A 16,223-nucleotide genomic window follows, 5' to 3' on the forward strand; every position below is an offset into this window, starting at 1 on the left:
GCCTGCCAGATATGAATAGTCTTCCCACACTGTTTCATTAGGCCGAGCCACAGCCGCGCTATTAAAGCAGGAGGCCGGCTCACTGAGGTGCCTGGCTTGAAAGAGGCAAAAAAGAGAATGTCCTAGATTTAAACCCCATACGCTCAGGTGTTTTTGCTCGATCTTCTACAAGTGGGTCATTTTACTGGAAGCAGTTTAGCGATAAAACCGCGGCTGAGAAAAAGGAGGATCCAAATTAATTTAGGCAGCGAGCCGCAATAACTGGACGAGGTAATAAGGCGCGTTATCTCGCTGCTGTAGATAGGACAGAGAGGGCGCCGGAGAGGTGGTGGTGGTGGTGGGGCTGGAGGGGTTCGAACAGGATGTGCACTCAGAGGCATCATTAGGATGTCAAGGTCAATACGATCATGTAAAGAGGCCACAGTGTACGAGCTGTTTTGCTACGGAGGCTCCCTGCAAATTGCAGCACACATGAAGACAGACTGAGGTCATTACGTTGCTGCTGCTGCTACTACTGCTGAGACTGCTGCTGCGACTGCAACTGCTGCTGCTGCTGCTGCTACTGCAACTACTGCTGCTACTGCTGCTGCGACTGCGACTGCTGCTGCTGCTACTGTTGCTGCTACTGCTGCTGCTGTTGCTGCAGCTACTACTGCTGCTCCTGCTGCTGCTACAGCAACTACTACTGCTGCTACTACTGCTGCTGCGACTGCTGCTGCTGCTGCTGCTACAGCAACTACTACTGCTGCTGCTGCGACTGCTGCTGCTGCTGCTGCTACAGCAACTACTACTGCTGCTGCTACTACTGCTGCTGCTGCTACTACTGCTGCTGTTGCTGCAGCTACTACTGCTGCTGCGACTGCTGCTTAGACTGCTGCTGCTGCAACTACTGCTACTGCTGCTGCTACTGCTGCTGCGACTGTTGCTGCTGCTACTACTACTGCTACTGCTGTTGCTGCTGCTGCTGCTGCTACTGCTGCTGCTGCAGCTACTGCTACTGCTACTTCTGCACCACAAGGTTGTCATGATGGTCCAGAAGCAGAAACATGTGACGCAGTCATGTTGAAGAGAAATTGCTCTGCTTTCAAGCATTTGCCACCTGAATTGAATCATTTGTTATTATTAGCATTATTGTTTCTTTCTTTATTTTGTTAGTGAAAGGCCCCATATATGCTAAATTAAATCCTGTCCTTTCAATTGCTCCACTTTTTCAAAAGCTGAAATCAGTCAGAGGGCCAGGAAGACTGCAAGATTTCCCTTTAAACAACTTTTTTTTATTTCTCTGAAGATGGCCAACCTTTGCCAAGTACAGGATCATGACTCACACTGCAACACAATGCCAGTCTGCCTCTTGGCCCTGCTGAAGTTATGGATAATGAATTTTTATTAGGCAGCATAAGAACACCGAATTAATTCAAGCAAGTCTGAATCACTGGGTGGAAAATGCTAAAAGTTTCAAGAATTTTAGATGCATCTGTCACCCTTGTTTAATCTTACAAAGTCACACAACATTGACTTTGGAGGTATTCATCTGTAAAAGACACTTTCATTCTCAACCCAAGGAGAATTTCTCTCCATTGTAGCCCTGATAATAGGTTAAAAATGAAAAGAGCAGCCTTTTTTGCATTGCGGATACATTTCTCAGGTCAACTGAAACAACTGGATCCAATTAAGTGAGGAAATTCCTCATTGCTTTAATGTACTATAATGTAAATGTACTTTAACTAACAGGGCTGCGATGTAGGCCCAATCACATTTCTCAGTTTTTTTGAAAAACAGGGGGCCCCTTTTACCCTTGTAGCTTGCATGGGCCATTGGCATAATTTTACCATTTGCCATTATGTGCGGTTGTAAGACAAGATCAAATGGTGAGTGTCGTGCAGAAAACTGTGTAAGTGAATCAGAAGCGCAGGATCAGGTGGTAAGGGCTGGGGGTGAAATAGGGCCCAGCCAAAATTTGCATCATTGTCTTTGAGGAGATTAAATCAACGAATCGAATCAAATCACATTTCCTCTCAAGTCGTGCTCGCCAGGGAAGAAAAATGGCCGACATCTGTTTCAAACCATTTAAAGCGAAGTGAAGACACACTCGGTGTTACCTGCAATCATGTCGTCCACGGTGCTCATCTTGAGCAGCACCTGCTGAATGAGTCCCACCTCGGTGCTGGTCTGCAGATTGCGCACGCTCTTGCGCAGGATGGCGGTGAACATGCTCCAGATCTCGGCCTGGCACGTCACCTCGCAGTGGGACAGCAGCTCCACCATGCAGCCGATGCTCTCCGCTTCCTGGATGATGAAGTTCATCTCCAGGTCGAACTCGCCGCCAACCAGCTGCAAGGAGAGGGGGTGAGGAAGAGGTGGAGGACGATTGGGAGGATGGGGTCGGGGTTCGGGTGCAAGGGTGGGGAGGCAATGTCAATGGCGGCAGGATGGCAGTTAGGATGGAAGGAGGAGAGGGAAGGAGAGGAGAGAATGATTCAGTTAAGCGTTTAACCTCTCTTTCCCCTTCAGGAGAGGTAAGCTGGGATTCTGATGGATGGATTGATACGGTTAACAAAACATTTCCTCTGCCTGGGGCCACGAATACTGCGACAAACACACATCTGTCATTGGTGCACAAAAGCGCAACACACACACACACACACACACACACACGCACACACACACACGCACACACACACACCTGCTCTTCCTTTAATGCGAGCAGTGCAGCACTCTCCTCCATGAACTATATCACACAGGAGCAGGTACAAAATTGGCCCCATCTACTGCCCCCATACACACATATAACTATGTGCACGCACACGTGCACATGCACACACACTGATGTGAGTGGTCCTGTTCTCTCAGATGGCATTAGTCACAGGACGCTATAGTTTTTAAAAAAAAAAAAAAAACAGTGCAAATGTTCTGACTTCTAATGGCCAGTGCACTATAATTACTTGTAAGTGAGGAGCCTTCACTATCACTGTGACTCACTCACACACTCACACACACACACACACACACACACACGGGCACCAGCGCACATGCGCGCACACACGCATTTGCAAAATCACCCATGCACATTATGCGCACAAGCGCCCCCCACCTCCACCCTTTTCCCCACCTCCACCCCCACCCCACCTGCAGTTCATCCTCAGCCTGCTACATTATCCAGGAAATGGTCGCCATGGCAACCAACAAGCCAGAGAGCACCATTAACACTTTTAGATCAGACGGGAGAGAACCTTGCCATAAGTTGTGCGAGGCTCAGTGCAGTGAGAGGAGACAAGGCAGGAGAAGAGAATACAATAAGACCAGCACAGCAGGGACCCGGGGGATGGTTTTTTTTTTGTTGTTTTGTTTTTTTGCTTTTTTCGGTACATGGGCAGAAAAATGAAAAACATGCTCAGTTTGTTTTCCTGGTGAAATCAACAGGGGAGCGTGACTGACAGGTGCGCTCCAATAACAGAACAAAAGTCATACGAGATGGTGTTAGAGAGACAGACCATTAAAATGTTCAGTGTCGCTAACTTCAATGCATCAAAAAGGCCGTGAACAAAGAAAAGAGGTATTGAGAGCAAAATTCAAAATGTTTTTTTTTATTTGTAAAAGCGACCTTCCCCTGCATCAGGTGCTCTGTCATCAGTCACATCTTAAATATTAAAGATTTCCACTCAACTGTACTTTTTTTTTTTTTACACCAACAATAAAGCGTCTCATTCTTAATCATAATATGGGATCTTAAAAGAATAATGCATCACTGAAAGCCATCTTGGAATCAAACCAATACAAATAAAGCACACAGCAATAATTAAAATGTTCCAAGAGGCACTGAAACATCATCTGAGCGTGGTAGCACGAGCAAGTCAAGGTTAAGACCATCCATCCATCCGTTTTCAATCCGTCTACAGTCAATTCAGAGTTCCCACACATTCCCACTCACCTCACATGCCAGTCTGCCTCACACACAGGGAGAACTCTACAAAGAAAGGACCCAGGCTCAGAATCGAACTCATGACCTTCTTGCTGTCACCTCGACAGCGCTAACCACTGCACCACCACGTCTTTTATGTTGAGACATATTGATCAAAAATAACTAAACCTGAAATGGGACCCAAAGTCCAACCAACTTCTGGACTGACTTTAAAGTAACAACCATTCAATTTCTATTTGACTCCAATAAAAGTAAACACAATGCAGATGGATGTTGGAATATTTTGCACTGAAACTAGTGAGACGGAGGCCAGAGGAGGGTCTCTTTGACGCAGCCACGCATCGAATCAACATGAAACCAAGTCTAAGCTGCAGCGACCATTAGCCCGGCAGGCGTCCATTTATGAAGTGGCCCAATACCAGATCGATGAGGCCTTTAAGATTCAGGGTCGGAGTTCATCAACCACGGTTCACTTTAGCTCTCCTGACTTTTCATCACAGCACACGCTGTCATAAAAAAAAAAAAAAGTTTTGTCAAAAATCCAAATGCACATCGCTTCCCTCCCTCCTTCCTTGACCACATCACCTCCTGCCCCCCACCACCCCACCCGCCCACCCTCCCGGAGAGGTGAATTGATCCAGAGCGCTCCGTGCACGCACTCGCGCTGATTAGAAAGCACCTCCAAACAGGGCGCCGAATAAAAAGAGGAGGAATTAATTCATCCCACATCGAATTTTCCGCTCCCCTCCGAGGTTCCCAATTATAGAGCCCACTGGGGACTCCTGCGTCCTCCAACATCTATATAACCTGCCAGCCAGCCTGAAGATGCTCGCCATAACCAGGCCAAGCCATCCCAAAGAAATTCTTTGGAGTAATTCAGTCCTAAAATACACAGCAGAAAAAAAAATTTAAAAATCCCCACACTCCTGGTGCAAACCTACACATGTGCAGCTTGAGGCGTAACAAGCACACACGCCCAACTAACTCTCAGCCCCTTACACAACATCACAGGAAAGGCGAGGCGGGTGATGCAAACAACGGCAACACATTTGGTCCCGTGGCCAACAATGCAGAGGGACGTGCGCGTGCACACACACACACACACACACACACACACACACACACACACGTAGGGCAGGAGGGGAAAGGAAGGAAGGAAGGAAGGAAGCGAGGAGATAACGATTATTTATCCTTGTGCAGCAGCAACCTCTGGACAGCCAACCAGAGCTGGACGCAGCCAAGAGCCGCCGCCCAGACCAGGACAGTCAGCCAGACGCAGTAATGCCAGCGCCGCCTAGACCTCAGATCTTGAGCTGCAGCGCATTTCAATGGCCATGGCCACCCCGTGTACGAACAATACATGGCTGATTGGGTTTACATGAGGCGAGCGGAGTCCGTGTCTCTTGCGTAAACACGGTAAGCTCTTCTCCTCGATACCCCTAAGGGGTGGGGTGGGGGGTAGAGGTATTGGTGTTGGTTCCCACCCCTCATCTTTCATGTCGGGAACCTACTGGGGCAGTTCTCACAAAAGGGAGGGGGGTTTTATTCACACGAGTGAGCACACACAAGAGGCCCTTAATACTCTGCTTAGTGGCCCCGGTGTTTTGAAGAGTGGCCACACTGGCGGAGACCCTCAGTGAGCCACGCGACAGAGGATGGAAAAAAAAAAGAGGACGCGGTGCCATGCAGCCTTCACTTTGAAAATACTGAAGAACTTTCTTTCATCGCTTTCAGTCAGTCTGAAATGTAAGAATATCTCTCAATGAGCCCATCGCTGGTGACTAACCTCCTCATGTTGTAAAGTATTTACAAGTTTTATAGTCTGTCTGTCTGTCTGTCTGTCTGTCTGCCACAATCTTATTTTTCCTTCAAGCAACCGAGCGCTGTTTTTCCCAGTAACGCACTGGTTTCCGTCCTCGTCAAGCGCGGCTCCTCCTCAGCCACTCGGCCCAGTTTGTAATTCTTCCGTGTCCAGCTTTGCAGAGCTGCTCTTTCACACCCTGGGAGAAGCTGGCACGCGGCCTGGCGCTGGCTTTGGCTCTGGCTTTGTCGAGGGGTTCGGAGTTGGAGGCTTACATGAGCAGGCACCTTGACCAGCTGAAACCAGCTTCTCACAAGAGGCCGCTTAAACAAACAGGCTCTCTGTTCATCTTGTCCGATTCCCCGCCGCCCTCCTTCCATTTGGGCTGCACTGCTTTGGCAGCTCCAGGCTGCTGCTTCTGCTTATGGTGCTGGACATTTAGTGAATGATTCGGGCATATGGAAATAGTATAGAAATAGTATAAAAATAAACAAAGTAGGGCTCCAAGTAATGACTGCTTAGCAATGATTAATCTATCGATTAATTAGAAAAAGCTACGTAGTGGCCCCTACTGAATGTGACTTGAGAATGAACACTAAAATACTGGCAATTAAGATAAGTCATTCATTTAGATACATTTTTCTGAACCTTTAAAAAACTGCTAATTGACTATTTAAGTGTGTGTTTGTCTTGTATTGTGCTCACGCTACTATCACACTCTCACAACTCCTGTAATATGTTTTTTCCCCCTGCTGCCCATTGAGACAACTCAAAGAGCACTGAGTGCATAGCAACCGTGAAGGCAGGCAGTGAAACCATTTGCTGAAACTCTATAAGTGTACAAAGATAAGGAAAGTCAGAGTCATTATAGTCATACTACAAAAGTGTTTACTGCACTGAGAAGAAGAACATTACACCCCCACCTCACGTCCAGGATCATTTACTGCTTTTAGCCGATCGACCATGCCAATGGAGGTGAAGAGTCTCAAAAGTGGAGCAATTCAATAAGAGTATGAGAATTGGGCCTTTGGGTCCTCTGGTTTTTTCTTTTGCTGAGCATACAGTGATGCCAGATTCTTGCAAATGCAATCATGCTGAAGGAAAGGATGATTTGCTTCATGAGTCCTCATCCTTGTATGTACGTATGCCAGGCGGCCTCACACATGTCAAGATGAGTAATAGTGGATATCACTGGTTAACACTGCACAGCAGCAGATTCCAACACTGACACCTGACTCATCCACATCTTGACACCGTCCAGCAGGAAGCCATTTCAATTAGTCTTAAATTTTAATGGATTTCTTAACCAATCAACATCCATCTGGCAAGCCAGGTTAACCATTATAAATGTAAGCCAAAGGTCTTGCAGGATAGTCACAATACTTTCTACCCTTATGGTAAATGACATTGTGACACATTGATACTGTGATGGATGTAGATGGATGGAAGAACATCCACCCAAAGCGAGCATCAGAATGGAAAAGGAAGGGGTTCGAGGTGACTTTGAAACGTGGTGAGAATAGTCATTGGTGCCAGACGTTTCACAAGCTGCTGAATAACTGGATCTGCTGGGAATTTCAAGAGAAACTTGAAAGAACTTGTGCGGAGGAAAATGGCTTGTTCATGTCAGAGATGAAAGGTCAAAGGTTAGAATGAGCAGACTGATAGGGAGACCTTCAGAAAGGCAACAGTAACTAAATAACATATGCTAAACATATGCTGCAGCATTTTGTCAATAGGCTTCTGCAGTGTTGCAAGATTTATTTCTGCCCAGTGTCACATTCATTTTTCACCAAGATCTCGTGGTGATGATGGGATAGTCGGACCACTGCGCAAAGCCCTCTCCAGCACATGCCTAAGATCCTCAATGGTCTGCTCACTGTGGTGGCTTAATCCATGTGTGAAAATGATGTCCCATGCTTCCTCAACAACTCTTTCACAGTTTGAGCCTCATGAAGCCTGGCAAAGTCTTGGAATATGCCCATGTCATCAAGGAAGAAAAATATTCATTGATGGAATAACCTGGAGTATTCAGATAGTCAGCTGATCTCAGTCTTTGGGCACATAATGTTGCTGAACCTAGACCTGACCAACTGCAGCAACTCCAGATCACAGCATTGCCCCCAGAGGCTTGTACAGGAAGGACTAGGCATGATGGGTGCATCATTTCATCTGCCTCACCATCACTCCTGAACAGAGTCATTCCGGACTCATCAGACCAGGTTACCTTCTTTCATTGTTCCAGTCAAATTGTGGAAAAACAACACTCGAAGTCAGGGCTATGTTTAACAGTGAAAGCACAATGCAAAGATAACTCAAGGGATTGGGCCTGGACTGGAGTGTAGCCTTAAGAAAACCACTAAGCAGTGAGGCTAATCAGAAAAAAAAGGCTTCAGTTTCCAAGGGAGCAGAAAGAGTGGACTCTGGAGGCAGTGTACACACACTGTGTGTGTGTGTGTGTGTGTGTGTGTGAAAGAGAGAGAGTGTGTGTGAGAGAGAGAGTGTATATACGTGTGGGTGTGTTTGTGTGTGTGTGTTTGTGCATAAAAAGTGGCCATTCAGTGTGTATAGAGATGGAAATCATTTCAGACAAATCATAATATCTTTCTGACTACAACATCCACACACCAAGTTAATAAAATAAACCAACTGCTCTCTAACAAATATTTTTAAATGGAAAAGAAATATAGGCATCGACATAAACATCAGCTTCTGCTGTCAGTGTAAATGCTCGACATTTTGTCCGACTGCTTACAGTAATGATTTTACTTTAGTTTACCTCCATATGCCTAATATTAACCTCAGTAGCCTTCAGAAGCCACCATTTTAGTGGTGCTCCAAAATGCTCTTCATCCACACCCCCACAGCCCAAAAAAAAGAAGATAACGATTGTCTAAATGAAAACGATCACTCAACAAAACAACAATCACTGCCCATTATGTCACGCCGCGTTGCCGCATCAAAGAGGCCATTACGCTGGCTGATTACCGTGGCCGACTGTTGAATATTGGATGATTCTCAGGGTCGGCGCTAGCAGAAAGAAGCACCTGTTGCCCATTACGGGCTGTCAGAGATGACAGGTCGGAAAGAAGAGCGCACACGGTCAATGGCCACCCTCCTCTGCCCAGCCGCACTCAATAGCCTTTGGAAGCTGGCATCATCAATATGCAACTTCAAAGCCTCTGGGAGTGCACTGGAGAGTTTCGGGCCGTGTGTTTGTGTTTGCCCCGGAGTGTGTGTGTGCGTGTGTGCACGCGCGTTTGCGTGCGCATGGTTAATTACTCATTTGCGTCCCATTGGCGAGCCACGACCACTCACCCCCCTTTGTGCGCTTGACGAGTGAGGAGACAAGAGAACCCATCCAGTCATGAGATCACAGATTATATACTTAGCGTTCGACCAAGAGGGCTTGACGGGGGAAAAACAGGAAAGGATGGCGAGGAGGAGACGAGAGGAGAGGAGAGGAGAGGAGGAGACAAAAGGAATAACAGCAAACGAGAGCGTGAACGTAGGAAAGCTGCAAAAGGAAGGAAGACGGCAGATTGTAAGGAAAAAGGGTGTGTGTCTGAGAGATGGAGAGAGGAAAAAAATTAAAATGAGGGCAGTTGAAATGCTATTGTGCGTTCTTATCAGGATGGCAGAGCGGTTTTATTGCCCAAAGCTTTACAATGAGCAGCCGAGTGTTTAGCGCACAGGCGATGACCGCAGCAAATCTCTGCAAAGATATGGATTACACTGGGGCTAAACTGGCCACTAAACACTCAATAATCCACGCTCCATTTTCTGTCTGACCTGGATGTTTGTACAAAGCAGCGATAAGAGCAGCAGTGTTTTTCTTGTTTGTGTTTGTTTTGTTTTTAAATCACAGGGGCTCAGATTCCGATTTTTGAAATAAAAAAAATACTTTTCTAGAAATTGTTGTTCATCTCACTGACCTCAAACAAAGAGGGGGTCGAGGACATTTAGTTAATTAAAGGCATAATCTCAGTGAGGCACTGAATTGATTCAACGACAAATCAATTTGTCTGGGATGTTTTGACAAATTCAATAGTGGCTGGAGGAGCTAGTGTTGGGTTACAGGTCAAGACTGTAATGTTCGAGGATCTGTCGAGTTTTATGGCCATGAGACGTCAATCTACATCTGATTTCAGGGGATACGTCCTGCTCCTTAGCTTCTCAAGGTTGTTCCATTATTTTCCCTGGTATTTAGTAGTGCAGGTAATTGTAGACTTTTTGACCTTGCTTGTGACCCTCTGAAGCAATGAGACAGTTGAGGTAGATCTAACATTTTAGAAACTCACAACTCTCACCAAAAACTGCGGGAAAATAAAGTGGCAATGGGGCAAAAACATTAGTCAGATCATCTCAGGACAGCTGCCGAGGGCGCCGAAGTCCTCGGGAAAAAAAATGTTAAAAAAGTTGTCAAAAGGAAAACGAAAAAACATAGCAAAAGTTGAAAGGAAAAAGGCTGCTTGGCGCTTGTGAGCGACTCTCCCTCTGTTTGACTGTGATCAACAGTGACACGCTGACTGACTGCCGCCTCCAGACATGGAGGGAGGCGGGGGCGACCTGGGGGGTGGGCGGGGGTGTGGGCTGGGGGTAGGAGGGAGGAGCGACTGGACTGCATTTCCCATGGGCCTTTGTACCAGTGTCTGCACAGATGGCAGCCCTCGCTGGCGAGCCTGTTTCAGGAGGGACGGCATCACAGACGCAGGCGGCCGGGCGGGCGCGCAAGTAAACAGGCTGTACCCTATCAGACAAGGAGAGTATCAGCAATGACTAAAGACTGTTACGCACGAGGGCATTTTTTTTTCTTCTCCTTCTCCTCCTCCTCCGTCTTCTTCTTCTTCTCTGCGCAGAAGCAGCAGCAGTAAAATACAGTGAAAAGCCGAGGTTTCGACACACTTTAAAAATAAACCAAGGATTACATAAACCCAGGATCTAAAAAAAAGTGGCCAGCAAAAGCCAGAATGGTATTCGTGCACAGCTCTGTGTGTGTCTGGATGTGTGTGTGTGTGTGTGTGTGTGTGTGTGGGTGTACAGTGTGAAATATGTTTAATGTCAAGCCTTGATGACGATGGTTAATGCCTCTCACCCCCATAGAATATGCAAAGTGGCACGAGCGGCACTTCAGCTGGATGTAGAGCTACATTTTCAGTGACATGGGGAGGGAAGTGAGGAGGGGCAGGGGTTGGGTACAAGCTACTCGAATTTAAAGATTGCTCTCTGAAGCAAAACACTTTTTTTTTTTTTTTGCAATGCTTAAATAACAGACAAACTAAGGAGGTGATAAATATTGACAGTGCTGTGAGCCAGAAAATAAGAGATTTCTGACGGTCAACCAGGTTGTTAATGGGGGGAAAAAAATAGAATCAGCTTTGATTGATCACACTAAAAAAAAAGCTTACAATATTTTAGAACATTTGTGCTTTTAATGCAATAGGAGGAGAAGTAGCAAAAACAAAATCACAGCTTGTACTTGGACACATCCACATGAGAAAAGTGATATTTTTGATTGAACAGCAATACAAATTCAATGTCACCTGAGGAAAACCATCAAAAAACCGAGAGCATATTGTGAAAAAGCACAAAATGAGCTCCATTAAATGTTTTTGATTGCTTAATTTTCTGCATATTAGAGACAAGGCAGGCTGATGCATTAACGCCGACCACGAGGGGCAAAAACTCAACTCACCTCCATCCTGACAAATTTCAATCAAGGCAACGGTGATCGCAAATTAGCCGGCAAACGCACACTTTACACTTTCATTAGATTACAACCCGGGCGGCTGTGTTGTCGCTGCCAGGAGCTGTGCCCCCCCCCCCCCCCTCCTCCCCGAACACATTTACATAAATATAGCCATGAATCTGCTTCCTGCGCACATCAAAGGACAGAACTTGCTGGTGAGCGCGCCCGTGAATTTCGCTTGTCAGCTTCTGTTAACAATGGCAGGAACCAAAGGCGGAGAAAAAAAAAGAGAGGAGCGGAGCGGCAGGAAGAGATGAGGCAGCCGCACCTCGACGAGAAATGGCTGAATGAAAGCCTCCAGATCACCGAGGGGCCGCGACTTGTCTGGCGCCAGCTTAAAAAAACAGACACTCGACAAACTTGAGATTTCTAAACAATTCTCCTCGGAAGAAAGGCATCGCGGGCTCCTCATCACTGCCACACTTCTGCAATCAGAGATTCACATGAATGACAGCGGCTTGAGCCCACACACACACACACACACACACACACACACACACACACACACATACACTGACAGGGGATGGAGAGAAGATGGAGGAAGAGCCAACCGCCCGCCCCCCCCCCAAAAAAAACAATTCAGCGCTAATGACGTGCCATGTCATGTCAGCGGATTTTTCCAGAACTTATTACATATTCTTGAAAGCGTGTTCTGAGCTTTAAAAAGACTGGGGGAGAGGAAGGGCAGAGCAAGAGAGGGAAGTCAGGCGTCACGTGCAGGGCAGAGAGAAGATGTGCGGCTGCAGCAGCGGCAGCAGCGGCAGTGTGGATGTTGGCTGGCGAGAGAACGTGAGCTCAAGGGGCTGACAGTAAAATAGGAGCAGCAGCTTCAGCACAACGGACAGCTCCGACTCCCCCCCGCTGACACATCTGACCGTCACGAGGCTGAAGATGCAAAAAAAAAAAAAAAGAAAAGAAAAAAAAATCCCTCACTGACGCTCGCAAGATTTATTGTCACAGCAGCTGAGGACGCGGCCGGGCTCATATCTCCAGCAATGGCCCGAAATATCTCCTGAAAGACGGAACATCAGCCAGGCTGAGCAGGAACACGGAGACGGAGGGAGGCCGTGCGCCGCCCTCAGCTGCTGCTGCAAAGCAGAAACGTTCTGTTCCCAAGCTGATGTTCTCAGAGGAGGGGGGGGAAAATCCAGGTCAGAAACACACATGCACACACAGAAACACACACACACACACACACACACACACACACACACACACACACACACACACAAAGACAAGGAGGATCACAGCCAAATGATCAAAACTATGACTTCATCCGACAGCAGTTTAAAATGTCTGCCACCTGATTGGCCAAAGAGGCTTAGTAACGGATCTCGCAGTAGGTCCAGTCACATGCAATTGGGGCGGCTAATAAAACAAACCATATATACATACATATACATGTATACATGTATATGTTTGTCCCACATAAAAACATCACGTGTTATCACCCCTCATTTATTTAATGCGTAACAGAATTCTTGTTGGACCCATTTGTTCAACAACTAGGAAAGCTCCTCTTTGACCAACACACCCTGTCAACAGAGACCAAAGACTGAATCACAGAAACAAGCCTTCCTAACATGGCATGGTGACATGTTAGATGCAGCTCAGCTCACACGCAGCTCCTCTGGAGGGGAACAGGGAAGTTAATGCTGTGTTGCAATTGTGCAATTGTCCAATGAGGCGAGTGTAAAAACAAATGAGACGCTTGGAAATAAAGCCCAGACTGGGTCACCGGAGCTCAGCTTTCCTCGGCCGCGCCGAGTTGGTGAGCCACCAAACTTTGCTTTGTTATTCAAACACGAGGCCGTCTCTGGAGTCGACCGAGTTGTTTTCGACAATCTGTAACTATCATTAAATATTTCTAGACCAGTGCGTGCTGTGAAAAAACACGAAACACAAGAGGGGAGCGCATGGCACCTTCACTAAGTTATTTTGCCCCACCGCTAACCCCACCACTGCTCCAATGAGGCGCAATCACAATACAGCAAATCCCTGCTTCCCTATTCTGGAGTGCTGTGGCACAGGTCAGAGTCAGGTCAAGAGACTTCAAATAGCATTTGGCCTCCACAGACTAGAATCTGCAGGCAGCGATCAAAGAATGACATTTGCCGTGATTTATTTTATATCAGCTTGAAATGTGTCTGATATTGGCACAAAAATACAGAGGTTGATGGGTGTCATATGCAACACGCCTCGGGATCAGGTCTGAAACATATAGTTCACATAGTTCATAGTCCAGTAGTTAGCAGATTTAGAGATCCTGACAGTTTCATACACAGTGCGCATGGAGAGCCGTCTTTCAATGTATATTTTTTTGCAAAAAAACAAAAAAACAAAATAAGAATCATAATAAATAATACTAAAGGACGTGGTTTCTTTGCAAAAGCATTGACAATTAAAATGAAGACTGAATTTAAAAAATGACATTGGGAACTACAGTGTCATAGAGAAATTACTTGGTGCAAATAATGCAAATATAAAAATAAATGAATTTTTCTGCTCACAGTCTTGTGGAAATACGCACATTAAAATGGAAGAAACTGAAAGGTGGTCCTACAGGAGGAGAAACTCTGGTACCTCAACAGTATTGACAGTGTGATTTTAGGAGAGAAAGGAAAAAAAGACCACAGGCTATTTCTTCTCCATGGTTACAAGAAGGTCCCAGATTGAAAATGAGAAAGAGCAAAAAATAAAGAAAGAAAGAAAATTCGAGTGCCAGCCAGAGCAAAGAGAGAGAGAGAAAAGGGAGTGAAGAGGGAAAAGCGAAGCCGGGAGAAAAATAGCATCAAGGAGAGGTGATGAATGAGAGAGGTGGTGATTGAGAGAGGGCACAGTTGAAAGGACACCATGAAACAAAATAGACGTGCTGGTGAATTCTAGCCGACACAGAGGGAGCAGAGGGGGGTGAATGGTGCTGTGTGGGAAGAGGTGGAACCATTCGTTACAGTTTTGTTATGTTTTTTGCCCTTTACTTATTTGGGTGGGGGAAAAATCTGCCTTTGTCAAGGATGAAAAGCGACTAAAATTTTCTCTCTTCATTTTCATGACCCCCCCCATCCCCCTCCCATATTTCCTTAAGACAGGCAGTAACGAGGACACCCTTGTGTGTTATGTCATGGGAGCCTCGGCGAGGAAGGACCCCAGGCTGAGATAAGGTGCTTTAATCAGACCGCGGCGCCTCCGTCTCCTGACTGGAGTCAAGCGGGCTCGTCCTGAGAGAAGCAGACAGGAAGTGGAGCCCTGCGGGGCGTCCTGCATGCCGCTTCACATCTCGCAGAGACACATTTTAGAGTTAGATTTTGTTAGGAGCCAACCATTTCCATATTTTTTGAGGACTGCCATGAAAATTTGTATTCTTATGTGACACTTGGATGTTCTGAAGCGGCTGCTCCCCAGTTCTGTTCTGTTTCGTTATGCTTAGGTGATAGTCCTGAAAAAAACTAGAAAGGCAAAATGGACAAATTCTCATTAACATTTTGTAATTGTTTTTCTCCTTGAATGACTAAGTTTGTAAGTAATGTATGAGATGGAAATGAGCCTTTTCAAATAAAAACAAAATTTGTTGGGAGAAAACATTGTGCAAATTTGTATGCAAGTGTTTTTGCCAGTTGATTGCCCACGATTTAAGTATATTGCATATGTCTATTATAACTATATTCTGTACTAACATGCATTCATTCATTGAAAACCGGCTGTGAGGTAAGATAGACGCAGGTGAGCAGGTGAACACCGAGTGGACACGTGCGAGCGACGAGACAGGTGCACGCGGGCCGATGCTAAGGTCAGAGGTCAGCAGATAAGCCCTGCAGACTTGACTCAGGCCGGGCTGCTGCTGTATTCAGGGTCACTAATCTGGGATGTCTGGGTTTGGTTTTGCGGCGTGTAGGACGGTTGCACACAAAACACACACACGCACACGCACACGCACACACGCGCACACCAACGTGCAAGCTCATGCACGATGCCCACATCCCCGATTCCGCTGCAAAACAATGGCAGCGGCACAACCGATGGAGGATCAGCGAGGCAGCAGAGAGCAGCTCCACCCAGTCGCAGTAATCCATCATTATCATCATCATCATCATCATCATCATCATCATCATCATCATCCTCATCATCATCATCCTCATCATCATAAGACAGGGCTGCGATCGACGTGCACACGTGGTTATGTGCACAACAAAGCAAGGTTGGAAAGGTTAGTGGAGCATGTTGTTGTGCCAAAAGCACACACACACACACAAACACAGAGACAACACACACACGGATAATCATAAGTGCAGTTGGACAACCGGATAAAATGATTCTGAGCTGAGGATCCACCACAATACAGAATTCTAAACATGCTCCAAAACATATTTTGAAGATATTACAAGGGCAGGAACGGAACAAGGACGGAACCGCATGGCAACGGAAAGCCTTGTCACAGAGTCCTTAGTGAGACATTTTTTGTTTTTATTAATTTTCTAGAAAAAAGTAAACATTGATGTCTTTTTTTGTGGTATTTTCTCCTCTCTGACATCGGGAGCTCGACGAACGACGGGCCTCCAAGTGCCGAGGCAAACTGTGGATCCCATTTCCAAATGTTCTCCCAGAAGGCCGATGGTATGGAACGACCACGTCCGTATAAAAGGGCTAAAACCTTCCATGGCGATTGAGGACGCGGAGCTGCTTCTCCTTCAAGGTGTCTCTGTGCTAGCGGCCTGTCAGCACATCAGCCCCACTTCAGACACGTCCTCCACGCCGGA

The 16,223-nt window shown here is 46.4% G+C and overlaps 1 protein-coding gene across 20 annotated transcripts in view; it reads right to left on the minus strand.

Annotated features, from left to right (window-relative positions):
- Positions 1-16,223, minus strand: part of nbeaa (neurobeachin a) — an 84,496-nt gene that overhangs the window by 55,359 nt on the left and 12,914 nt on the right. For all 20 annotated transcript variants that reach the window (XM_076031702.1, XM_076031699.1, XM_076031708.1 and 17 more), the window contains exon 2: positions 2,100-2,331. In XM_076031702.1, the coding sequence (XP_075887817.1) occupies positions 2,100-2,331 (232 nt within the window). The remainder of the gene's footprint in view (positions 1-2,099; positions 2,332-16,223) is intronic.

This window comes from Nelusetta ayraudi, unplaced genomic scaffold (assembly GCF_046127955.1).
Source record: "Nelusetta ayraudi isolate G7.1 ecotype Tasmania unplaced genomic scaffold, CSIRO-AGI_Nayr_v1 ptg000033l, whole genome shotgun sequence".
Taxonomy (NCBI): Eukaryota; Metazoa; Chordata; class Actinopteri; order Tetraodontiformes; family Monacanthidae; genus Nelusetta; species Nelusetta ayraudi.